The sequence below is a fragment of the Mesoplodon mirus genome, assembly GCF_964341445.2.
Source record: "Mesoplodon mirus genome assembly, chromosome: 6".
Classification (NCBI taxonomy): domain Eukaryota; kingdom Metazoa; phylum Chordata; class Mammalia; order Artiodactyla; family Ziphiidae; genus Mesoplodon; species Mesoplodon mirus.
The window spans coordinates 2,197,394-2,224,027 of NC_138982.1; the positions used below are offsets into that span (position 1 = coordinate 2,197,394).

The 26,634-nt window shown below is 44.4% G+C and overlaps 1 protein-coding gene across 2 annotated transcripts in view; it reads left to right on the forward strand.

Moving 5' to 3' along the window:
- The window catches only part of EPHB1 (EPH receptor B1), a gene marked incomplete at both ends in the record, with an annotated part of 429,300 nt that overhangs the window by 366,682 nt on the left and 35,984 nt on the right, over positions 1 to 26,634 (forward strand). For both annotated transcript variants that reach the window (XM_082625932.1, XM_082625933.1), the window contains 2 exons: positions 10,114 to 10,361; positions 17,964 to 18,179. In XM_082625932.1, coding sequence (XP_082482058.1) covers positions 10,114 to 10,361; positions 17,964 to 18,179 — 464 coding nt within the window. The remainder of the gene's footprint in view (positions 1 to 10,113; positions 10,362 to 17,963; positions 18,180 to 26,634) is intronic.

Here is a 26,634-nt window from a genome sequence, read left to right on the forward strand (position 1 = left end):
CATGGGAGGCATATTTACACCATGAGAATTAGCAACTACTACAAATCAGGGGTCTTTGTTTCTTCGTTTTCTGGAGAGCTGGTAGTTGAATGCTTACCAGCACACTCTGGCCTTCCAGAAGGTGCAAGATAATTTCAAAGAGGTTGCAGACAAACTGGCCCATTCCTGCTGAGAATAGATCCAGAGGGGAGGGCTATGTTTGTTGCAGGAGGGATTGGGTTGAGAATTCAAAAGATCACGGCTTGTGACTGTGGTGGATTCTGGAAAACACACTCAGTGCCTAATAATTCCGGCTGATATGTTACTGTCTAACACAGATGCAGTCCCACTCCACGAGAGGAGGGGAGGAGTCTGAGAGCTAAGACAAGGGACCAGAGAACTCACAGCCCCGGAGGTGGGAGGAGGAGAGGCTTGATGGCCGGAGAAGACTCAGGGAAGAGTCCCCTGAGGGCTTGGAGGCTGTGGATGGGCTGACACTCTGTGCAGCACATTCTGAGAACAAGGCTGAAAGGAGGCTGCTGGGGAGGGGTTTCCTGAAGGTAGGAATCAAGCATTAATTCTGGAATCAGGCTGAGGCTTAGCAATCCAGAGACTGCAGTATGGATTTTATCCTGTAGAAAATGGCGAGTGGGGTGCTTTCTGAGCAGGGTGGGTGGTAGGAGTGAGGGGGAGAAGAACCTGATGAACCTGTGTTTCAATTGGAATGGAAGGGGTGCTGAGAAAGGGTAGGTAAGGACTCAGAGGCATGCAGACCAGTTATGGGGCTTGGAAACGTGGAGAAGTTTTGAGATGGCCGATGCTGGGATCAAGGGTGGTAAGGAAGGCTGCTCTGCAGTGAGTAAACTCATCTAAACCGGGATGTACCCACACATGGCAAATGGAGTGACCAGTGGGCTTGGTGGCTGGAGTTGATGGGGAGACACGGCATGGAGGTTGTGGCCAGAAGCAAGGGCCATCAGGTTAAACAGCTTGAAGGGAGAGGGGGGCTGCCTGACCCCCAGGGTGTGGGGCTGGAAGTTGTGCTTGTGAGTAAAGGCCAATAGAGTAAAATCTAAAAACTATAAGGTTGAAGAATGGCACCAACCTCCAAAGTTTCTTCTACAGTTGTTGAGGATATTGAACAAAGGAATAAATAACAAATCACTGTGAGCCGGGTGTGACACCAATCAAGAGGGCTGGATTACATTTGACCCTTGAACAACACAGGGGTTAGGTGCATCGACCCCCATGAGCTGTTGAAAATCCATGTGTATAACTTGACAGACAGCCCTCTGTATCCATGGGTCCACATCCCTGGAATCAACCAGCTGTGGATAATGTAGTACTGTAGTACCTATTTATTGAAAAATATTCTGCGTATAAGTGGACCTGTGCAGTTCAAACCCATGTTGCTCAAGGGCCAACTGTATAATTAGCTCATTAATCATTATGTAATTATTTGTTTAGTGACCCTCTTTTATCACCGTGCTCAAAGTTCCATGGGAGTGATGAAACTTAAGTACTTCTGTGAGTCCCATGCTTGGCCTGGTGTGGCACTCAGGTACTCAGTTAAATATTTGTTGTGTATGGTTGAATGTCTTTGGGGGGAAACCATAACAGGGATAAGAATTTGGAGAACTGGGTGGAGCTTGGGAGAATGCAGAGAGACTGGAGAGAGGCGGAGTGAGGTTGTGAGTCATTCAGTGCTCTGAAAGGAGCCTAGTGGAATGGGGAAGGCTGATCCTTCCTCTTTTCCCTGCAGATGATGGGAATGATTGAAGCCCCTTTAGAGGGGGCAGACGGCCATCTGATATCTTTGGAGAATGTCAGCTTTTTACAGCCATGCATCTGACTCATAGGAGTCGCTCGCAGGTCAGCTTCAGTTGGCCTGTGGAGCTCTGATCCAATGCTTAATTCTGATCGGTTGGATCTGTAGACATGCCCAGAGCATAAAGCAGAGCTGCCATGTCTAATTGGGCTCTACAGCATGAATGGTGCTCCTGGGTCATGCAGTGTGAAACCTACATAACTGTATGCAGCAGCCCTGAGCATGACACATGCATGAAAATATAGGTAGAGGTGTCACCATAAGGGGTCACCCAAGGGGAGACATGCCAGTTGTATTTTAATTAATAAACACATCCTCCCCTGACTCAGCAGCTGCTGATCCAGCATGTCCATGGATGGCTTACTGTGAAGGAGAAAGAGGCTTGAGGTGAGAGGGCTGGGTAAGGAGAGCTGGGGAGAGGGAATCTGTGATGTATGTGGATGAAATGGGGCCAGCAAGGCCCACCATTTCTCTTTGAAGAAGAGGACATGTTTCTTGGGGATGATTTGGTAGAAAGTCACCTGCCAGCCTGACTCTCTTGGGCTCACTCAGAGAGAGGATGGGCAGGATGAGGGTAGCCTCATACTGGATAAGAGTCACAGCAGGAAGGGTTTCCAGAGGAGCCAATCAAATACATATTGCCTGTAAGTATGATTAATATAACTGGCATGCACTCAACATGTACATACTTTACAAGCATTGTCTCATTCAACTCTCATAATGGCCCTGTTAGCCCTGTGTGTTAGTTTGTGTGTGTGTGTGTGTGTGTGTGCACATCTGTGTGCAGGCATGCATTTGTAGGCTGGTAAGGATATCCACATTCAGTGAACGGCTTGCCAAAGGCCATGCTACTGGTTGGACTGAGTTAACGGTAGAGCAAAAACTGAAACCCAGATAAGGTTGATCTTAGTCTGGTGAAAGTAACTCCCACACTACCTGCCACTTTTGTCACTGTTCTGGAAAATGGCAGCTAAGTATAGAGACATTGTTTCTGATGGCAAACTCTAGCTAGCAGTTTGGAATACCCAAGCCTCTTGGCTGGGAATGACAGGACTCTCTTAGAATTCAGTATGCCCATATGCTGGTGCCACAGAGATGCCCTGGGGAGAGCATGTTCTTCCTAGAATACCCTTGTCCCATCCTCTGGTCCTCCTATTCTAGTATGATCAGTTATTTCCTTAAGAAGGATAACAATGAGGGCCAAGATATTCAGCATTTTTTATTATATGTGCTTGCTTATATTAAGAAAATAAGTAATATCTAGGTATGTGGTTGTCTAATGATGACAAGAAGCTATGAGAAAAGAGAAAACTAGGTTTACTCTCACCATCTAGGTATTAGGTATTGTGGGCACCATGGCTATTAATTAGATTCCATCTCATTTGCCAACCCCAGTAGCCTGGTAATGGGTACCTGGGGAACTCTGCTGAGGAGAAATAGGGTTGTGATCAATTAGTAATGTCTGTCCTGGGTGCACGGACAGGAGGTGGTGGAATGCCTGCCATGGTTTTACTATCCCTGGTTTAGCCATAACCTATCTTGCACAGGACAGTGTGAAAACTTGCTGGAAATCATACTTTAAAAACCTAGTTTAAATTAATTCTTTAAAAGTTTCTTTTCCGGTGGAAGCTTGAACTAGTAGTGAGAAGCTCTGCTTTCCTTTTTCCCTCACTAAAGCAGTTTGTGACTTCACAATGCTGCTAAAAAAAAGAAGAAAAAAAAAGACTGCAATTGTGTGCAGATCCACACTGCACATACCCAACAGCTAGTGCTTGAAATGCCTGCTGGCAGGTTGGATGTTTCATTTTCAAAAATTGAAAATTCTTTCCTTCTAATTTTACATATAATAGTTGAGGCATTTAATGCTGCTGAGCCACTTTTTCTCTCTTCTTCACTTTGTCAAGGAGCTGAAACTTGTAGGGAATAATTTCAGCAGCTGTCTGTGAGGGCAGTGACAGGAACTGGCAAAATGACACTCAGCTGACAGCCCTGAGGGCCATGGTTCTCAAACCGGAGCCAGGCATCAGAATCACCTGGAGGCAAGTTGAAACCCAAGTCACGGGGCCCTATACTAAACTGATCCAGTTGGGTATAAATGGGGCTTGAAAATATGCATTTTCTAACAAGTTTCCAGGTGATGCTGATGCTGTTGGACAGGAGCCACACTTTGAGAACAACTGCTAAGAATCACTGGCACTAAACTGGCATGAAGCTGGAGCTACTTTAGTGCCAGTCCTAGCCAAGAGGTTGTTCAGCTGTAGGAGAGGGTCCAAGGTCAGCTGCAAAGGTGTGTGCCAGTCACAGTCCAGCCAGACCAAAGTTAGGTTGGCTGAAATTACTATCAGTCAACGAGCTGTACAGAAAGAACCAACCATAACCACTACCCAGTCATTTCCTGTAAGTATCTATTTTAAATATAATGCTGGGGAGTTCCCTAGTGGTCCAGTGGTTAGGACTCAGTGCTTTTACTGCTGTGGCCAGGGTTCAATCCCCGGTTGGGGAACTAAGATCCTGCAAGCCTCATGGTGCGGCCAAAATAAAAATAAATAAATACAATACTAATGCTTCATTTGTTGAAAATATTTTTTAGGCATTAAGAATTTTTCTTAAAAAGATGAAAGATGGATGGCCATGTTTCGGAGCTCATATGAAAGGAAGCTTTATAGAGTTCAGATCATGGCAAATCGAAGCACCACAGACCTCAAGTTCTGGCCCTAATGACAGGAAAGGTGTCCAAAAAGCAAAAATAGTTCCCTGAGCAAAGTATGAGAGCCTGAAGTCAAAGATCACAGGTGACAGCACTCAGACTGCAAGTGACACAGGGTCTTGGTTTTCTGTTTGCTACTAAAAAGGGCCCATCGGCTCCCACTGCCTAGGAGTCTGTGGCGGTGCTAGGGGGCCAGAGGCCCCAGACTTTAACACCCCGGGCTTACCTGAAGACACCCTCCATGCCCAGATACCTGGCAGGGGGACTTACCAGCACCCCTGGCAAGATGCTCTGCTGTGTCTTGGATCAGCCTCCTCCAAGTCCCGCTAGGCTGCAGAAACCCACGTGTGCTACCTTTTCTCTTCCACTACCCATCCCCACTCCCTACCCCATGACCCTACCCTCACTTCCCACCCGACTCTCTACCCGTGGATTGTCTTTGTAAAATCACTACCCACCTGTGTCTCCAACAGTGTGTAGTTTACAAAGCACTTTTTCAGAGACCCCACGCCCTGTTAGGAAGGCCACACAGTTGATCAGTTCCTTTTGTCCAGCAGAGCTGAGAAAGCTGAGGCTGAACAAGTGAAGCACCCTGCCCCAAGTCCAGTGAGTGGAGAAGGAAGGGAGGATGGTGTAGCCTCAAGCTTCTTCCTCCAGAGTTTCTTCCTCTGGCCAGAGTTTGCCCCAGCTGCAATGAGGGCCACTTAATTACAGGGTGGAGCACAGCCTCCGAGTAAGGACTGTGGATTAAGTGACTTCCTTGGCAGTTGGTGGTTTGAAAACCTCCGGGCTTGGGGAGTATGAAGTCATTTCTTGGTCAGACACAGAAAAAGAGCTATTTTTACAGAATCATCATCCTTTAAACCACTGCTTTCCAGTGATTATAGAGCAGATTTCCAAGAGCAGTAACAATACAGAACCCATCTCTCCCTACCCAAGGAGAGAACTTTCTTTTTTAAAAAGACTTTATTGTTTAGAGCAGTTTTAGGTTCACAGCAAAACTGAGTGGAAGGTACAGAGATTTCCCATATACGCCCTGCCCCACACATGCATAGCCTCCTCCATTATCAACATCCCCCGGCAGAGCGGTACATTGGTTACAACTGATAAACCTACACTGATACATCATTATCACCCAAGGTCCATAGTGAAGGTTCACTCTTGATGTTGTACATTCTGTGGATTTGAACAAATGTATAATGACGTGTATCCACCATTTGATTTCATATAGAGTAATTTCACTGCCCTAAAAATCCTCTCAGGAGAGCACATTTTTATTTATAATTTCAAAAAACTATATGATGAGACCCCTACAGAGGATATAATTTAGAGCTAAAGTATTAGGAACACTGCACCTGAAGACCAGTCAGCCACAAAGATTAAACAATGGCATGACATTTGTCAACTAGGAAATGAATGTACGTAGCCCACACTGTTCTATACAGATAGGACTTTGCAAAGCCACACCTTCACTGATTTCTTGCTTCCTTCTCTTCTTTCTCTCCGCTCACAGCTACAAAGCCCACACTATGTGTCAAGCCCTGTGCAGTGAAAGGCAGCTTGTAGGCAAGCACTGCTTTCAAATGAATTCAACTGTAGGGATGAATTCCAGGTACTCCAGGGCCTTTAGCAGTTCCCTAATCCACTTGAAATACGCTTGGGTGGTTTAGACCCCTGGCTTTCAACGTTGGCTGTTCCTCAGAACCACCTGGGCAGCTAGGCCTGGCTTCATGGGACCTGTGTGGTCGCACGGAGTCCCACTCTCAGCAGGGCCCACACTTGGTTTAATGCTCTGTTGTCACAGTGTTGAAATTCTTAATAAATTTTGAACAGGGGGTGCTGCATTTTCATTTTGTACCAGGCCCTGCAAATTACGTAGCTGCTCCTGCGAGCAGCTTTTAACTATGTCCATGCCCAGGCTGCACCCAGACCAACTAAACAGAATTCCTGGAGGTGGGACCCAGGCCTCTGTGCTTTGTAAGCTTCCCAGGGGATTGCAGTGGGCAGCCAACTTTGGGAACGCTGGTATATAACAGAAGTCCTCAACTGGGGAGTTTATGTGTATGTTGTGGGGAATAGCAGATTCACCTGGGGCACTTTTACACACTCCCCAGACTGATGTGTAGAAATGCATAAATATCCTGATTCCTAAATGTTCTGGTCTCATCTGACTAGCCGGGCAGGAACTTTCCATGAATACGATATTTGTCTATAAGGTAGTCCTGATACCAACCAGGGTTCTTGGCCTTCCCCAATCAATAAAAATTGACTGGAGGCCAGACAAGAAATTCAGGCAAGGCTTTACTGTGACCCCTGCTACAGCAGAGGGGAGTGAGAACAAACAACAGTTTCCCTGCTTGCTAGCTCCCTCAGGAGGGGCGAGCTTGTTTCTTATATGGTGTGTGTGCAGGGGTCAGTCTGGAGGGGTGGCTTAGGTGTTTTGCCCACCCTTTAGGAGGTGTGGTGCACAGGGGGCATGCGCGGTGCCCTGCTTTTGCTCCTGACTCCTTGCTCTCGCTCTGGGCTCTGCAAAAGTGGCAGTTGGGTTTTTTTGGTCTCTTTGCATCTTTTGTCCATAATTTTGCACATGCATGCAGTTATTTTCAGTCCCATACAGTTTCTTTGTATTTTGTTGCTTGAGGAGAGGTGTGTCCAGGTGCAAGCACTGCAGCAAAGGGTCCCAGATCCCAGCCTGTCTCAGTCACACTGTGTTTGCTGTTCCCTGGTTCCTGAGTCACTCTAACAGTAACTGCATATGAACGGTTAGGACTTGCACAGTTGGAGCACAGTGGTCCCTGCGTTGTGACTTCACATCCACCCAGCTCTCTTCCCTGTGGCACTGCTAACCGAACACACCTTCTGAGAGGTGGTATGGCAGGAACAGGGACGGGCCCGGGGAGCATCCCTGGTTCTGCCTCACAGACCTGGGGTCTGAGGCATGTTTCCTTCATGCCTCAGTTTCCTTATGAGTAAAGTGGGCATGAGAATACCCAGCTCATGAAGGTGCTGTGAGGATTAAGACATGCAAAGAGCCCAGCATGGTACCTGGCACAGAGCAGGTAGTCAAGACATCTTGGTGTACTATCTCCCCCAAGAAGAAATATTAGCATACCTTCCCCTCACTCTCAACCGTGTCTTTTTACTAAAAGAAAATAGAACTCATTAGTATGACAACAGGGAAGAAATACTGATATTCTTCAGTTAGTCTACTTATTAAATATGCAAGCTGTATTCATTCAGCTCATAGTTATTGGATAACAACTAGGTGGAGGTGTCAGAGAGATGGATTCCATATATCTCTATACACAGACACATATATATACATACAAAAATATATAGAGACACATCCATATATACAATATATGCACACATGCATACAGACACATACATATATGCATGTATATACACAAGTATGTATACATACATATACATACTCTACACAAATATATATACATAGAGAAGCACACATATATGACAGGTGGTTGTTATTCAGTACTTTTCTTTAAATTTTACTCATTTGAACTGCAAAGACAATGCTTATTGTTACAATTTAAACATAAAAGTAACTAAAGTTTACTAATCCATACTTCCCCACTGCTATTCCCACCATTCTAGTGTAACCAATTTTTAAAATAATTTGAAGTTGAAAGTAAATTTGCTATGAATTTTTTCCATAATGTTTTTTTTTTTTGGCATTCACCACCCCCCTATGGGCATATTCTACAGACCACATTCTATTAATATAACTTTCTCTTCTTTTCTGCTTCACTTAGCAATGTAATGCAGACATTTTTGAAGCCAATACATCTCACTCATCTATTAGTTTTCAGTAGCTCAGAGCAGTCTGCAGGATGGCTGTCCCTTTCTAGCCATCCCCCTGGTTATGGTCATATGGTGCTTGGCTGTTGAAGGAGATGCTGCCATAAACAGTCTTTTGTAAAAATGTAAATACTGGTACTTCCACTTCTTTTGGAGCCTCCAGCAGTTTGTAACCCAAGAATGGGCAAAGCCGAACAAATAATAATAAATAAGATACCCCAACTTTTACTGGCATACCTACCACGTACCAGACACTGCAGTGGTGTGTACAAGTTACGGACAGGAATGAGGCTTGGTCTGACCTCAAACAGTTGTGATCTCATGTCAAAACCAGTATTACACATGCTGTCTATCTTAGGTCCATGCTGAAACCTTCCTAATGGTGCTTAAGCCAACCTCTACTCCATCCTTAGATTCTAACAAGTTCCATAGACTCTGGAGCAGTTGTGCATCCAAAGGCCTTTCATGCAGCTTCCTTCCAACCTATGCAGCAGAAAATACAAGAAGTTCCCCACTAAATCATAGATGTTAACTTGCTTTTCTAATTCGGCCAGTACCGTATCTGATTGCTCACAGTTTGCTCCGTCATCGCCTTCCAGAAGCTGAAAGTGAGAAAGAAAGTTTTCCCAGCAGAAAGCCATGTTTCTCCTATCAGGCCTTTGACACCCGTTTCTGCAATGCACTTACAAGTAGATTCTAAATTGCTTCACATGAAAGAACTGAAGTTACAAAACCAAGTTAAATCATAACTTTTGAAAGCACGTTGAATAGGATTCAACAGATTTTTTAAGCAGCTGTGAAATAGTGTCACCAGAATTGTTTTTACTCTTGGAGATTTTACTGCAAAAATGTTGAAATGCTGTGGCACCCATGGAGGTGTGCAGCTCGTGTCTGCTTGAAAAAGCCACTTGCCGTTCAGCTGCCAGGAGTGCAGGTAGCTGCCAGCCTCCTGCTGCAGCGCCTTCAAGATCTGCCTCGGCTTTCTTGCAGGGACCCAGCTCTTTCTGGCAGCCCTAGTCAGTGACTGAGCATGGTGGGACGCTAGGGCCTGGGCCTTTCTGGAACGGGCACTATTTATTCTGAAGCTCCTCATTGGATTAGATGAGACTGTCAGGTCTGCATCAACCAGGTCTGCACTGCAATCTGGGCCTCTCCTTGCCCACTCCTGCTTCCTCCTTCTTTTCATAAAGTCAGGTTTGCACCATGATCTGGACTCTGGCAATCCTACTTCTCTCCCCTTTATCCTGCACAGTGTCTGCTAACTTACCTTCCTTACTCCTCAGTTTCTGTTTTCCGAGGGACCCAATAGACACAAACACTTCCAGGGCAATGTAGGAACATAAACGCTCTACATCTCATTCAGAGACTAAAGAACCTGAACGTATCCCATAACCCCTGGACATTCTTGCATTAGGCTCTGCTAAACATGAATTATGATACTGCCACAGTGAAAGTGACCACTTCATTTCAATTGTTCAGCTGGGCTACAAATGAAACACCAAACCTGAGGAAAAACAAACCCATATAGAGTCTGAAATTTCACTTTAGTTACCCAAGCTGAGATCTGAGGTAAAGAACATATCTGGGTGTTGCTTCCGTGTTTGCCGTGAACTGCTTGGCTCTGGGACGTCACCGTTACGATGAGAGGACACTATTTCCTTTCTGCCACCTTCATCACCGTTCCACTTGGGGCACCCTTGTTCTTGATAAGCTGCCCCCCCCCCCCCGCCATGGTTCCACAGACAGAAGGAAGTGAGTAGTAATTGCGTTCTTGTTGCAGGAGAGTTTGGAGAGGTGTACAAGGGGCGTTTGAAACTTCCGGGCAAGAGGGAAATCAATGTGGCCATCAAGACACTGAAGGCTGGGTACTCGGAGAAGCAGCGACGGGACTTTCTGAGCGAGGCGAGCATCATGGGCCAGTTCGACCATCCCAACATCATTCGCCTGGAGGGCGTGGTCACCAAGAGCCGGCCGGTCATGATCATCACGGAGTTCATGGAGAATGGCGCCTTGGATTCTTTCCTCAGGGTAAGAGCAGCTCAGCTCACCTTTACTCCTCAGGGCAAAGGCATGGATGATGCTGGCGCTGGTGGACGCTGGCAGACCGTAGTGGGCTGGGGACAAGTGTCCGTGTGAGGACAACCTGCCGCTCAGGAATCCCCAGTGAAAGGCGGGTGGGCGTTGAAGATGTTAGTGAGGTTAACAGATTCGCTGCTGAAAGGAGAGAACAAAGCAGGGCGTGTGGACCCCTCTGTAGGGGGACGGCATCGAGCCAGGCCTGGACAAGTGCTTGCTGGGTGAGTACGAGTGAATAGAGGAAGGCGGAGAATGGCCATCGGTGTCGTTGAAGAGACTGAAGAGGCTTCCAGCCGCTGCGCTGTCCTGCGTGATTCACGCAGATGCCGGTGGCCCTCTCTGCCTCTTCCCCAGCATAGCCGCCCTCCCAGACAGCGATCTTTGTTCACAGTTCAGAGATAAAACAGGTGGCCCTTTTCTGATGCCTGCGCGTCCCGGCCTCTGAGGAGGCGTTTCTGGGCAGGTCAGGGGAAGAGTGTGTCACAGGCATCCACAAGGCTTTCCTGGAGTTGATGGAGAGCTGTGCCTCCCCACCACCTGCAGCAGAGGTGCGGGTCCCTGAAGGCCTATGGCCGGGAGATCTGTAAAGGACCGTTGTCAGAACATGCCCACATGCAGCCACAATGAAAGCATTTTCACTTCTGTGGGGCATTCCAGAGCTATTCAGAGAGGGGGTGAGTGAGCATGGCCGAGGTGCTCATGTCTTGAGGGTAGAAGCTGTCTGACCACAGGCCACGGAGCAAGGCCTGTCTCGGACCAAAGGGGCAGCTGGGCAGCCTGGGAGCAAGAGGGTGCAGGGAGCGGCATCAAAGAATGGGGCAGGACCTTCTGAGCAAGGGCTTCAGAGTAATACCAAGTAGCCAGCTATGCATGTCACCAAAGCTACCAAACAGGAGCTATGGCTGAAGATCAAAGGACCATTCGTAGAGTTTCATAGAAACAGTCATGAGGTGCTGGGAACTGGGCCTATATTGATGAGAGAGACATTGCTCTAATACTGTGGAACAAATCACCCCAAGATTTTAGTGACTCAGCCCGACAACAATTTGGTTTGCTCACAAATCTGCAATTTAGGTAGGCCTCGGTGGAGACCTCTCTGTTCCATGTGTTGTCAGCAGGAGAAGCTCAAGGGTTAAGGCCTGGAATCGTCAGAAGCCTCATTTATTCATCTGTCCCATGGTTGATGCTGGGTATCAGCTGGCATCTCTCCACCTGGCTGACTAGGGCTTCCTCACAGCAAGCTGGGTCCCAAGAACAAGCATCCCAACAGTAGAAGGCAGAGGCTGTATCAGTTTTGTAACCTAGCCTGAAATGTCACACAGCATCCTTCAACCACATTGATGGACCCACCCAGATTCAAGGGGAAGAAACATGCTCCACATCTTGATGGGGGACAGCAGCCTTCTTACACATAAGGGATGGGAGGTCCTGTTATACCCATTTTAGAGAATACAACCTGCATAGATGCCTCTGACCCCCAGGACCTTAGTGCCCAAAGCTTCCTGCAATCATCTGCCTGGATTATACTTTTTGTTTCCGTACATGAAGTACAGAGGTATCACATAAAGAAGAACTGAAACCATCCTGAGGAAGCCAGGGAAGCCTTCAAGGAAGAGAGAGAATTTCTCTGATATTGGAGAAGGAGGAATTTGCCAGACAGGTCAGGAATGGGCAGGTAGGCTCACAGAACCGTGGAGCTGTGTGTTCATAGGCCAAAGTCAGCGTGGCCTATTTGGTAATCTCTCAGCAGCTGCCTGGTGGCTCCAAAGCTCAGAAGCAGAGCTTAGGGGCTGCAGTGTGGAAAGGGAGCTGAGGACTTGTCTAGAAGCTGCATTTGTACATACTGAAGCTACATTTTCAGGGGGTGCACACACTGTATGCCTCGTCTGGGTCGTTAGGCAGTAGTGGCTTTTGTTTGGTGGGGTGGGGGACAGCTGATGTAGGCGATGGGTCACACGTACTTTGCCTGGTACAGCCTCCTTGAGGGTGTGGGTTATGCTTTGTATTTTGAAACCCCAGCACCTAGCACACTGAGCACCGGGTCGAGGCTAGCTGAACGAAGAACCATTTCTGGAGCAAAAGCGTTTGGGCATGGCAGGAGAGATGGAGCTTGCTGAGTGTACACAGTCTCTTGTCCTTGTAGCCAGACCTCTCGTGTCAGCCAAATAAACATGAATAGGAGGTAATGTTAGAAGAAAAAGTATTTTCTGGAACCAGCCTCCAGACCTATCAGGAGTCATTTATTTCCTGCAAGTCACCTGTCTATGCTTCACAGAGACTCTCAATGCGATCTGGAGACTGTGATAAGACTCTCCCTGGAACGCACAGGCGAACAGGAACATTCATTCTCAGGAGCCTGCGGAAAATCAGAACCCTGCACCACCGCTCTGCACACACCTGTTCCATTTTGGGGACGCAGGACATGGGGGCAGGTTGGATGCCAGTTATTTTTCATGACAATGCGGCCCAGGCAGTGGGAGAAAAGCTAGGGGTGAGAGAGGAGCACAGGGTAATAGAGGGGAAAGGATGGCCAGAAGGGAGCGGCCAGAGCAGGCGGTGCTGGGAGCTGAGGGAAATGAAGCATGTCCGACTCCCTGCCCGGCATGGAGGCAGGTAATCTATAAATCTAATTTCAGCCTCACTACCAAACCCTGGAGCATAGCAGCGTTAATTGATGTATTTGCTGCTTGATAAAATTGAAAAGTGGGCCATCAGTTCCGTCCTGCAGGTCCATCTTCTGGGAGGTAGTATACTTTTAAGATCACCATTCAGAGAAGAAAGGAAAAGGGTTAGTCTTCAATTTGTGCACCTGCTTCCTCCCCGACCCCCCACTGGTCCTTTCACACCAGATGTGGTGGCTTTGGAGAGTGACCACAACTCCAGCTCTGGATGGGTGTCTCAGAGGCTCTGGGCATCGAGGGTCCAGGGAGCACATCGGAAAGGGCTTCTCCCAGTCTGCTCACTGCTCCTCACTCATTGCAGGACTCAGAATTCTTCACATTCTGGAGGGATTGGAAACACCATTATTCTTTAACCACACATTCAGTGGGTTCATAATTATCCATTTTTTAAAAAATGTCTGTGCCATGGGTTAGGTAGACTGCAAATCCATAATTAAATATTTCCTCTTGGCACTCAGATTCAGGGGATTCAACCTGGTAGCTCTTCCACAATCTTAGGCACAAGCCCTGAAGCCCTCCTCAATGCCTTATGCCTCAGCCAAGAAGGTCGACCTGCTCCATAAGGCCTTCGTGGCTAAAGCTTGGCTTTGTGGTTACTGCTGGTTCATCCACAGATGGTCATAAATGGAAGACTCTTGGGAGTCACTGAGCAATGTCAAATGGGGACACTTATCATTCATGGGATGCTCATTCATGGGCCAGAGCTAGAGGACAGCAAGCCAGTTGTCAGAAAGAGAATACCAGGTTGCAAGTTCTGAGACTGAGGCCCAGCTTTGGGCTCTGCTATGAGTCACCCTGTGGCCTTGAGCAAATCCATTAACTCAATTTCCCAATCTATAAACTAAAGGCATTGAGCTGGATGATCTTGAAAGGGCTCTTTCAGGTTAAAAAAAAAATCTATGATTCATTTTCTTCAGACAAATCAAATAAGGGTTTCATTTCCTGAAGTGGGTTTGTCAATGAAAGTTGAAATACCTAAATCCTTCCTGGCTAATAAAAGGGCCAGCAAGTGGCTTCAGTGAATTTTCAGAAAAGCAATTTCAGCAGAAAGCACTTCATGAAAGGAAGAAAGTTTAAATCACTTCACCCAGCCTGTATTTCTTCTACAAACTGTGTTTTTACCATGTGCTCAGCACAGAATCACATCCTTTCCCAAAGTTCTAAGAAATCTGTTTTTCTTTTTCTGTCTTGTTTATTTTGTATGCCGATGCTCATATCTCTGAAAGTTCTTTTTGGGGAGTTTATATCAATGAAGTGATATAATGAACATAATGAACATAAAACAGCTGGACATGTCAGAAAATCTTAATATGTTTATATCTCTAAGTTTCCAAGATTATGGACGCAACAGGTATGACTGTCTTATCATGATATCTGATTCTCCTGCAGATTCTAAAGAAAATGTGTTGTAGAGTCAGCATTTTCCAGTGGAAAAGGCACTGGACAGGAATTATAAAAGATTCAGATAAAGTAGCACATTTGTGGACATGTTTCTACTTTCTCTTTCTGTGGCCATGGCAGACATCATTAATCAATCATAGATCTTCTTCCTACAAAGCTTATACACAGACTTCTCCACACAACATTTGAGGCAGCCATTACCGATTGATAAAAGATGAAATGTAAATGGAGAAGCAATTTGCTGTTTGGACTTAGATTCTTGTTACAAGTCAAAAATCACACAGAGTGATTTAAGGCTGATCACTTAAACTTTCTGGACTTCCTTTATCTTCTCTATAAAAACAATGTAATATTGCCTGCCTTGCCTACTCCACAGGACTGGAGTTAAGGATGAAAACATATTCCATGAAGTATGACTTGCCATTCAAAGGCCAAGAAGGGAAGAAATCAGAGTTTGTAGATTAATTGATCCTAATTTCAGGCCTGCATTATTAGTTCCTACTACAGTTAGGGTGGGGATGATTATTACAGATGCCAAACTGCTGAGCTCAGAATGCCCTGTGAACTAGTCTCTCTGAGGGCAGTGATCCTAGGATGTCTGCCCCACACACCCAGGAAACCAGGAGGACCCTGCAGTCCTCGTCCAAGGTGTCCTCCGTCTCTCTCACCAGGCATCTGGGAGTCATGGGAGAGCTGATTTGTGAGACATTATGGCCTTGCTGATAATTCCAGCAGTCATTGCTGCTGTCTTAGTATTCATGGGGCACTGAGCTAAGCCCTCCACATGTATTATCTCATTTAACCTTGAATCTCAAATCTCAGGAAGAATGGGCACACTGTTCTTATTTTACAGATGTGGGAATCACTGCTCTGGAGGTTAAATAACTTGCCCAAGAGCATGCAGCCAGTGAGAGACCGAGCCCAGACCCACCATGGTGTGTCTGGCTCCAAAGCCTGAACTTTTCATCACTTTTTGCCCTTTGTCAACACCAGAATCTATAAGATGACTGATCTAAACATTCAAACAAATCAGAAAATGAAGCAGCTCAGTGAAGTCTTTCATGACTTAAAGTAGAAACATAGACACAAATCTGCAAACGCTTTCAACACTGCTCTTGGCAAAGTTGCTTCCAACCAGCTTCAGTGCCCTCCCCAACATCTGTCTACAAGTGGGCTTCTGTAGGGAGACATTTATTTTTAACCACATTGTTGTCTCCACTTACAGAGGAGAAGGAACAAACTGAATTGAAAAAATCTGACCCTTGGGACTTGTGGCTGAAATATATTTTCTAATATGCGGAAGTCGCATGACAACTTTCTGGAGAGGCAGATCCCCAGAGACCTACTTAGAGGAATGATGGTGCTGGGGAAATCTGGGCTAGCTTCTCAAGGAGATGTGGAGTGAAGTTCATTAGTGAGCAAGATTTGCATCACTCACGGCACATCCAGCTCTGGCAGATGGGCACCATGTGCTGAAAACCAATCAGTTTCCAAAAAGCAGCTCTGCACTTTCTTTTGGAGTTGGTTAGAGGCAAATATTGCAGAGGAAGAATTCTGGGCAGATTGGGAGGTGGTTAAGGTTTGAGTGAGGACTTGGAACTTGGAGTATGTCAAACTCACTGTGTTTGGGGGTCCTCCTTCTGGTGGGGGTTGGGGGCTCAGGAAGGAGTGGAGGGAGTGCCAGTTTGCTCCACTCCTGCAACTGAGCGAGGAGCATAACCAACCCTCGGGCTTGCAATCTTGCATGAGGAACAAAGTCTTCAACAATTCATGCTACCGTTGTTAGACTTTTCAATTGTTGGAATTTTTTCCCTAATAAATAGTGTATTTTTATAACAGCTCTTTTATTTTTCTTTACTTAGTTTTGCATAAAAAATTACTTTTGCAGGAGCTCATGCATAAACGATGTGGCCCATACATATTAGTGAGATAATGCATGTGAGTGCATTGGGCGCCATCTCACAGACAGTAGGTGCTCAATAAATGGGAACTCCTCACACTATTTATGCTTCCTGCATTTCACAGGAGGACCCTGGGGCAGAGGGAGGGACTGCCTTGCCCAGGGTCTGTGTTCAGCAGTAACTGGACTAGCCCAGGGTGCCCCGCCTCCTCCCCCCTCTCCCCCACTCAGAGCATCTCAATGCCTGGGCCATACTCTGCTTACACAATACAACTCATAACCCTTTAGGGAGCAGCTGGGGCTGGACTAGTTGGGAAAATGTGTTCTTGGCAGCATTGGCCCAAGGTGCACTGATGTAACCAGTGTGGGCAGAGCCCAGACTCAGGGGCTTTGGGGAGGTGGAGGAAGGCACACATTCACTCACAGAAGAGCCTGTCCTCTAACCATGGAGGAGGGAGGCCATCCAGGTAAGAAACTGTGATTGGAGAGAAGGCAGCACTTCAGGTTGGCAGGAGGAGGGGTAGCAACAGTTCCCATTCACTGGGAGAGTCCACGAGCCAGACACGGTGTGTGCGCTTCTCCTGACCCTCCAACCCTCTGAGACGGTGTGTGCGCTTCTCCTGACCACCCAGCCCTCTGAGGCAGGTGTGTTATCCACTGTCAAGCAAGACACCATAAACATTTAATTCTGGAGACAAGAAGAGATGTACCAGCCATTCATTCAGCATACGTTTATCGAGCTACATCTGTCTACTCAAACGTTCTCAGCTCTGGGAATGCTATGGTGACTGCAAGAGGGAGGGTTCTTGTCTCAAAGAGCTTAGAGTCAAGTAGCAGAGACAGACAGACAGACACACACACACACACACAAAACTAAACCTTGTGATACATGCTAAGAAGGAAAATAAGAGCATGCACTGAAGGATAGTAGTAAGAAAGTGCTAATTATGTCGGGGCGGGGACTGGCTACAGAGACATCCTCTCTGAGGGAGTGACATTTAAGTGGAGACCTGAAGCAAGTAGGTGTTGATTGTGGGGAAAAGACAGAGGGAACAGCCTGTGTAAGGGCCCTGAGGCAGGAAGGGCTTGGCCAGGGAGAGGATTGAAAAGTCGCCAGTCACTGTGGATTTAGCACAGGAGTGCAGGACATAGTGGCATAAGGTGAGGCACTAGCTGATCCCATGGGGCCCCGTGGGCCACACTTTCCCTTAATACAGTGGGAGGCCATTAGAGCGCTTCAGTGACGTGACCTGATTTCCGTCTTACGAGGATGGCTCTAGCTGCCCTTAGAGAATGGATTGGGACGGGGGAAGGTGGAGGGAGGCTGTTACAGGTGATGGATGATGATGAGTTGGTTAGAATGGTGGCAGTGACGGTGGAGAGGAGTGGATGGCTTTGAGATTTCATTTGGAGATGAAATCCACAAGACTTGGCAAGGAGAAGGCAGAGTGTTCAAGGAGAGGGAGGAGAATGGGAGTCGGAAGGGAGAAGGCAGTGGGGCCCTGGCACCTCAGCTTCTGCTTAACCACTGAAGCCCATCTTGACCTGGTTGCCCTTGGTGTCTTATTACAGCAAAATGATGGACAGTTCACGGTGATCCAGCTGGTGGGGATGCTGAGGGGCATTGCTGCGGGCATGAAGTACCTGGCCGAGATGAACTACGTGCACCGGGATCTGGCTGCGAGGAACATTCTGGTCAACAGTAACCTGGTGTGCAAGGTGTCTGACTTTGGCCTTTCCCGCTACCTCCAGGACGACACCTCAGACCCCACCTACACCAGCTCCTTGGTGAGTCCTTCTGTGTCTTCTCGGGTCAAAGTATGACAGGGGTGAAAAGTGGCTGCTCATGGCAGGGACCCATGGCGGACCATACTGGGAGGGACTGGGACCAGAACTCATCTATCCACTGGGGGGAGCCAGGTGCTGGGTGGACCATTCATCCAGGAGGAATTACAGTAGCTGTTTGTCCAGGCAAGCGTTGGGGCATAAGCTGTGAGAAAGGGTTGGTGTCTCCTCTGAAGCCATGCTGTTCCTGGCCCATGAAGAGGACATTTTAGAAAGGATGATTTGGGGGAATCCAAGCATTTGGACAGTGGCATTGGAGACAGCTGTCAGCAGGGAGTGGGCTGCAGCTGGGTTGAGCACTGTGATACCAGCTAGACTCCTGGTCCTCTTCTCTTTCCCTATCACTTCCAGAAAGCTTTAAGTACCATCTACATGATGAGTACTCTCAAATTTGTATTTCGTGCTCAGCCTCCCTCTCTACTGCCCAAGCAGCTTAATCATCTGTGTCCAGCTGCCTAGTTCACACAATTCCCTTTAGAACTTTCACAGGTCCAAAATAGAGCTCTTGATTTACTCTCCAATTTCCCCTCCCCCATCTCTTCAAATCAGTGGTTGCACCATTCAACTAATGACTGAAACCTAGGAATCAGTCTTGAGTTCTCTCTGTGCCTCCCCATCCGTGTCCAATCCCTCAGCTACTCCTATAGGTTTCTATAAAGTCTGTCCCTTTCTTCCCACCTCTGCTGTGCACCCACCCTATTTCAAAGCACCATTCTCTTTCACCTGGACTGTTACAGTAGCTTCCTAGTTAGTGTCCTTGGTTTCCTTTTGTCTTCTTACATCTATTCCCAACAACATCCAAAGTGATTGATCTTCCAACTTACCTACCTACCTATATTCCTTAAGCTTGCAGAAGCAATACATAATTATCAAAAAAATCAAAACAATACAGAGGAGAGGAAAGACTAAGTCAGAACGTACAATTCCCTTGAAGCAAGGGTTGGTAAATGTTTCCTAAAGGGCCATATAGTAAATATTTTAGACTTTGCTGGCCAAGAGACCAAATGAGTATATTATGCACATGATTATATAACCATTTAAAATGTAACCCTTTAAAAATGTATGAACACCACCCTTAGCCCATGGGCTGTAAAAAACCAGGTGACCTGCCAGATTTGGTACTTAGGTCATAGTTTACCAAGCCCTGTCCTGAAGCATCAGTTTCAACAATTAGATGTGTCTGCATTCACACTTTTCTCTTTGTTCAAAAATTTGAAAATTTTTATTTCATAAAAATGGGATCATACTATGCCTATTTCTCTGTGTCTTGTGTGTCTCTTGGGGATTCTTACTACAGGTTGCTGCTTTGAAAGTCTGTAAACATTCACACTCCACTAGGGTTGTACAGTGCTCATCTTCCAACATCCTCACCAGCATTGAAAGTAATCAATATTTTAAAATTTGCTAATCCAAAGGTGAAAAATGATATCTCATTTTGTTTTAATTTGCATTTTCAACTGACTGCTGGAGATATTACTGTCTTTTTGCACAGTTACTGGGATTCATGTGTCTTCTTTTGTTAATTATCTGTACATGTATTTACCTATTTTTCTATTGGGTTACTTTCTTGTTTCTTAGAAATTTATAGGAATTCTTTTTATGTTAGAGATGTTAACCCTTTTTCTGCCATATATGATACAATTAGTTCCTTCACCTTTTTCTGTACAAAAAAATACAATTCTTTTTTTTATTCAAAAGAATACAATTGTCCTTTTGATATCTTTTGGCTTGCAAAACTGGTTCATATTCATTTAGTCAAAAATATCTATCTTTTCCCCTACTTATTGGATTTTCTGATTTATTCTAAAAGTTCTCAGGGTTATAAAATGCCTTTGAAGGGGGTTGTCCTATATCTAAGTAGTTAGTACACCTGAAATGTATTTATTTTTCCCAAGTTTTTAGTTTGAAAAATTTCAAGTGTACAGAGACCTTGATAGAATTTTGCAAAAGACAGCCATATTCTCACCACATCGATTCTAGAATTAATATCTTGCTATGTTTGCCTTATTATATAACTATTTAATCCATCCCCCTGTCTATTCATCACTCCATCCGATTTTGTTGATGCTTTTCCAGATAAGTTGCAGATATTAGTACACATCACCCCTAAATGCTTCAGCATACACATATTTAATAAGAGTTAAATATTTGTTTATAGTTCTATCCTTGATTAAGGTAAAATTTGCATATAAAGAAGTGCACAAATCATAAGTGTACACTTACAGAGTTTTAACAAATGCATGCAACTATGTGACCTGAAATCCTATCAAGATAAAAAACATTATCATCATACCAGGAAGTTCCCTCATGTCCCTCCCCTGCCCCACACCCAGAGGCACCCACTGTTCTGATTTTTTTTCTACCATAGGTTTGTTTTGCCTGTTCTTGAACTTCACATAAGTGGAATCAGGATGCTCTTTGTGTCTGGCTGCTTTCTCTTAGCACTCTGTGTGTGAGATTCATTCCTATTGTTGTGTGCAGAAGTAGTTTGTTTTTATTTACTGTAGCATTCCATTGTTTATTTATCCATTCTCTTGTTGATAGACACCAGGGCTATTCTCAAATATGTTTTTGAATATGTGTTAGGACATATATTCTTACCCTGTTTTCATACAGTTGAATAGATAATTATACCAACACCATTTATTGAAGATATTTTCCATATTTTATTGAATCACATGTCATCCTTGTCATATGTTAAGTTCCTTACATAAACTATGTTTTGATTCTCCAATCTGCTCCACTGATCAACTTAAATTATTATGCCCAAACATATTGTTCTAATTATAGTAACTTTATCAGAAGTTTTACTATATGATTACAAGAATTTTAGCAAAAGTTTTACTGTTTGGATAAAGTAAGTTATTCTTCATTTTTCTTAAAAAAAAAATTCTTGGCTCTTTTCAGATACCATTTTTTTTCAATTTAAGATCACTTTGTCTGGTTCCAAAACATGCAGTGATACGTATACACTCACATGTGGATTTTGAATGCAACTCTACTCGACATTTGGAAGGACTAACATTTTAATGACCCTGAGTCACCTAAATTATAATGTGAGTCAAACATACAATCTCTATATGTCTTACATTGAAAGTTTCTTCAGTGAAATATTCCCCACATTACTTTCCTGCACACATTATTTAGATCATTTGCTGTGATTTTGTGTTTCTTCTAAATGATGAAGCTTATAAACGAAACCTAACAGCTTTCAGGATCCTTCACATTTTATCATATTATTCTCCCATGTTTTGCCTTTTATTCAAAATAGAGAAAATTATCATGTTTGCTGATTAAACTATTGATATTTCTAAAAATGCAATTTATTCACATGAAAAATATTTATTGATCATCTGCTATGTACCAATCCTGGGCTACAAGCTAGAGGCACAATTAGGATTGAAAAGAGACAGCATTACTATTCTCACATTACTCACACTCGAATGAGGAAAAGGAAGATTAATCAGACACATACACAAATAAGTGCATAATTGCCAGTTGAGATAAGAGCCACTGTGTTCTGTGAGAGCATGAAGAAAATAATAAATAAGAAAAATAGCCTGACTAGATCTAGGGGAATTAAGGAGGGCTTCCAGAGAAGATGGTGCTCCAGCAGAGATTTGAAGAATAAGTCACCCAAATGAATGGGGCAGGTTAGAGCACTGAGAAACATAAGCAGCACATACAAAGGCTCTGTGTCAAGAGGGAACGCAGAATTTTAGAGGAGCTGAGAGAGGACTCCTGTGCTTGGCATTTGGAGAAAGAAGGGAAAGTGACCAAGGAGATCAGCAGTACTTACATCGAGCAGGGCCTCCTAGACGCTTGTGATGGAATTTACCTCCTTAGAGCAATGAGAAGTCATTCAAGGGCTCTGTGTGGTGTGGGGGTGGGTGGTGGGAGGGGTGTACACAGGTGCACACACATGACCCAAAGGTCATGAATTTGCATTCTAGAAAAATAACCTGGTTTTTCTCTTGCTTTTCCTTTCCAATATCTTCCTTCCCTTCTTTATAAACAAAACAAACAAAAAAACTTTCTTGGCTTTCTTCCTTCTTTCTTTCATCCAAAAGTCATTTGCCTAGCCCAATCAAGGTAGATGTCCTGATCTAGAGAGGCAAGCCCTAGCAGGGATCAGGACCCACGGGTGAGGGGGCTGGAAGGCCAGCATTATTGGAAGATTAGCTATAGACAGAGATATTGAGAAATATATTGGAGACAATGGGAGCTTTTGGTAAAGGAGGTACAAACATGGAAAGCATGAAAGCTAGAATGAATTATGTGATGTTGAATTGGAATTGGAGGTATCTGTGAGAACTTGTGGTTTTCAATATATAAGGAGATAGAGAAATAAATAAAAGCTGAGAGTGCCTGTACACAATGGTACCTGTGTAGCAAAAAGTACACCTGGCACTCATATCTTGTATTATGCATTCTCTTCTATACTAAAAGCACCCAGGACTCATTAAAGAAATGGGCCCTTCCAGGGCCTGGGCAGGAGAAGTATTAGATGAGCCCAGTACATCTTAATGTGACAGAAAGTAAGAAAGTACTCAAAGAATGATGGGGATATGTCAAAAGTACACAATACCCAGGATAAAGGGCTTCCCAATGTCCAAATATAGTATAAAATGAACCTCAAAATATATACTGATGGTAACAGATTATAACCTATTGAATAAGATAGTAACTATGGAGTCCACACTGATAAATGAATAAATAAGAGAAGAGAACGCTTTTCCTAATAGAGGAAAGAATGGTGTTATTAGAAAAATCACTATTTGGTGACCAACAGATTAATAGTTAAGAAACATGTTAATACTTGGGGTGAAACGAGAGAGAACGGGGACTTTACATAGCCTCAAAGTATTTGCCCAAAATATTAATTACAAAAGGGGAGAAAGTAACTTTACAGAGTAGTCTGGTAATACCATCTGAATCAAAGATTAGAGTTCACACCACCAATAACAGACATTGTGTGCCACTGAGAGTATGCAGTGAAAGAACATAGCATTTCAGATACTCTGTTCAAAATGTATAACTTGGATCTTATCACGAGGAAAACTCAGACTAATGAAAATTGAGATACATTCTATTAAATGCCTAACCTGTGATCTTAAAATTTCAAGGTCATGAAAGTTAAGCAGACCGCCAACTGTTCCAGATCGGAGGGCAGTAGAGAGGCATGATAAGCGGGTGATATTTACATATGATCCCTAAGAGGGCATTTCTGTGACAGTTGTTAAGAATTTGAATGGAGTATCTGAATGAGGAGTGTATAGGCATTCTTTATAGTATTCTTGAAACTTTTCTAGACGTTGAAACTGTCTCAGAATAAAATATTTTTTAAAAAACATTTACCCTGGCTGAAGTGTAAAGGACAGATGGGGGAGGCAAGAGTAGAAGCAAGATGTGTCAGGAGGCCATGGGCAGTGGGAGTGAATGAAGCCCAGGGGGATCAGGGGAGAAACGTGGAAAAGACTTGAGAGTGGGTGATGCTTAGGGGTGAGGGTAACAGAGGCCCAAGGATGACACCTGGTATCTGGACTGTGTCTCTGGATGGATGATGGTGCCATTCTCTGAGAATGGGGATTCTGGAAAGGAACTGGTTGGAGGAATAGAAGGATTGGGACTAAATTGTGGGTTTAGTTTAAAGCAGAGTCTCTCAAATTTTGGTGAGTATCAGGTTTACCTGGAGAGCTAATAAGGAACACAGAGGAACAGACTCATGAAGTTGAATAGAATCTGGGCCTTGGCATTTTCACCAAGATTTCCCAGATGATTCTGTTACAAAATTTGTAAGACACTTGTTTAGAATATTTTGACTTTTATGTGCTGGTAGGATATCTAAGTAGAGCTGCTGAATAGGCGGCTGGAAATCTGGGTTTGGAGCATGGAGGACAAGTCCAAATGACGATGTGTATTCAGGAGTCATCAGCATAAAGACAAGAATCAAAACAGGGCGTGTAAATGTACTTGACTTGGAAGAGATAGAGTGGGCAAAGGACCTCGTTCTGGGCATGAAGCCCAACACTGACCAATACAGATGTCTGTAAAGCAGGAAGCATGGATGTCCAACTGTCCCTTTCCTCCAGAGAGGCAATTACTAAGAATTGGCTGTAAATCCTACCCCCTCACTTTGCAGAGGAGGGATCGAGGCCCGGAGTGGTCAAATGAGTTACTCAGTCACATAGGTTGTCAGTGCAGCTTTGGCCCTTCAGTTCAGGTTTCCAGACTCTGAGTCCAGTGCTCGGGACACCATGGCTTCCTCTCTGGCCCCACAGTGTGCCAGACTCCCTGCTCAACTTGGGTCATTTGTGATATCCCAGAAAGCCTATTTCTCTTTCTTTCTTTCCCCTTTTCTTCCCCAAAATCCAGCAAAGGATTGTCATCTTTGCCAAATGGCTCTGCTGGCCTTTGGGCAATACACACAGAGGTCAGGCCATATTGCATCACCCCCACCCCATCTTCAGGCAGAGGTGGGCAGGCTGTTAACTTTTATTTATCTATTGATTTCTTTTCAGCTCTACTTCTTTACATTTTTTTTATGGTTACTCTAGGATTTATATATATAAACACAAATATAAATATAAATCGTGACTTTTTCTCTGTTTGCTTTCAAGATTTTCTCATTATCTTTGGTTTTTAGCTTGACTATGATGTGCCTGGTCATGCTTTTTTCCCCTAATTTATCTTGTTTGAGATTCTCTCAGCTTCTTAAATCTGTAAATTTATGTCTTTTACTATTATTGGGGAATTTTCAGCCACAATTCTTCAAATATTATTTCCTGTCCCCTTTTCCCTCCTTCTAGGACTACTATTACCTATGTGTAAAACTTGTGAAATTGTCCCACAGGTTCTTGAGGCTCTGTTCATTACTTTCCCTATTTTTTTCTCTCTTTCTCAGATCTATCTTTAAATTCATTGATTCTTTCATTTGCTACCTCCATTCTTCTAAGAAAAGTCCCTCAAGAGACTTTTTTTTGATATTGTATTTTTTAGCTCTATACTTTCTTATGAATCTTTCTTTTATACTTTCCAATTCTCAGCTGAGATTTTTTTTTTATTCATCATAAGCATATTTTTCTTTACCCCGTTGATCATAGCCATAATAGCTTCTATTGTAAGTCTGGGTCATCCTGGGATTGGCATCTTTTTTTCCAATGGAAACGGATCACATTTCTCTGGCTCTTTGTATGTCTAGTAGTTTTGGATTACATGCGTTGTGAGTGTTGTATATGTGATGTAGAGACTCTGAATTCTATTACACTGATCCAAAGAGTGTTGCTCTTTTTGATTTAGCAGGAAATTAACATGTTATACTCAACCTGCAGACTCTGTCATGTCTGCAGTGGGCAACAGCTCAGATTTCAGTTCCTGTGGTTTTCAATCTGTTTTATACTTGCATGGTTTAGGAGTCAGCCAGAGAACTGGCAAAAGTTTATACCCAGAAGTTGGAATCCCATTTCCCTGGTTCTCTTGTGTCCAGGGATTCTTTCCCAACTTTCCAGCATCCCTGATTATCCAGGACTCCTTCACTTGGTTTCTCCAGCCAAAAAGATGGTAGGTTTTTCCACTAGAGTTTTAGCCATTGGGTGGACAGCTGCCCCCAGGGCAAAACTGCAAAAAGTAAAACTCACCTCATGCTGCTCAGTTTCTGGAACCTTCAGGTAGTTTTTCCTTTCTTTTCTTTCTTCCTTCCTGTTCTCTTCTCTTGTACTTTGTTGTTATTTGCTGGAGAGTCTGTTTGTTAGAAGCATACTCTTCCACACCAGAAGTGGAACCTTCAGCTTATTACCACAATCAGCAGGTCCCTAAGACAGCCCTTAAGCCTACTCTACTCTGTCTTAAGTTCCTTATTCATGCAGTTCATTCAAGATCTTTTAAACATCGTCACCTTCTAATACATCTTGTTTTACTTTATAGGTGGAGACCCCAGTCGTAGCTATTAAAGTTTTCTAGGCCCTCAGTCTTCATCTCTGATTCTGTCTTAATTCTCCACCATGCTTCCCCCAGGTCTTCCTTCTCTATTTTAAATGGCTATTTCTAGCCCCAAGAGCATTTCCTTCCCATCAGGCTCCTGGAATAATGAACAGATAGAATTTGCTCCTTTGTGCTTTTCTATGACTGGAATAAACCCACTAAAATAAGGAGGAGTTCTGAACTGCTCCTAACATTCCAGAAAGACAGATCAGTGAGCTGGGCTGGGCTTTAATACCTGTACAATTTATATAACTTTCTTTTTGGCAGGTGTATTTCTGAGTACTGTTATGGGTGTTCAAACTAACATTTCTACGTGTCTTAGTCTACTCAGGCTGCTCTAACAAAATATCATAGGCTAGGTGGCTTAAATAACAGACATTTATTTCTCCCAGTTCTGGAGAAACTGGAAGCTGGGAAG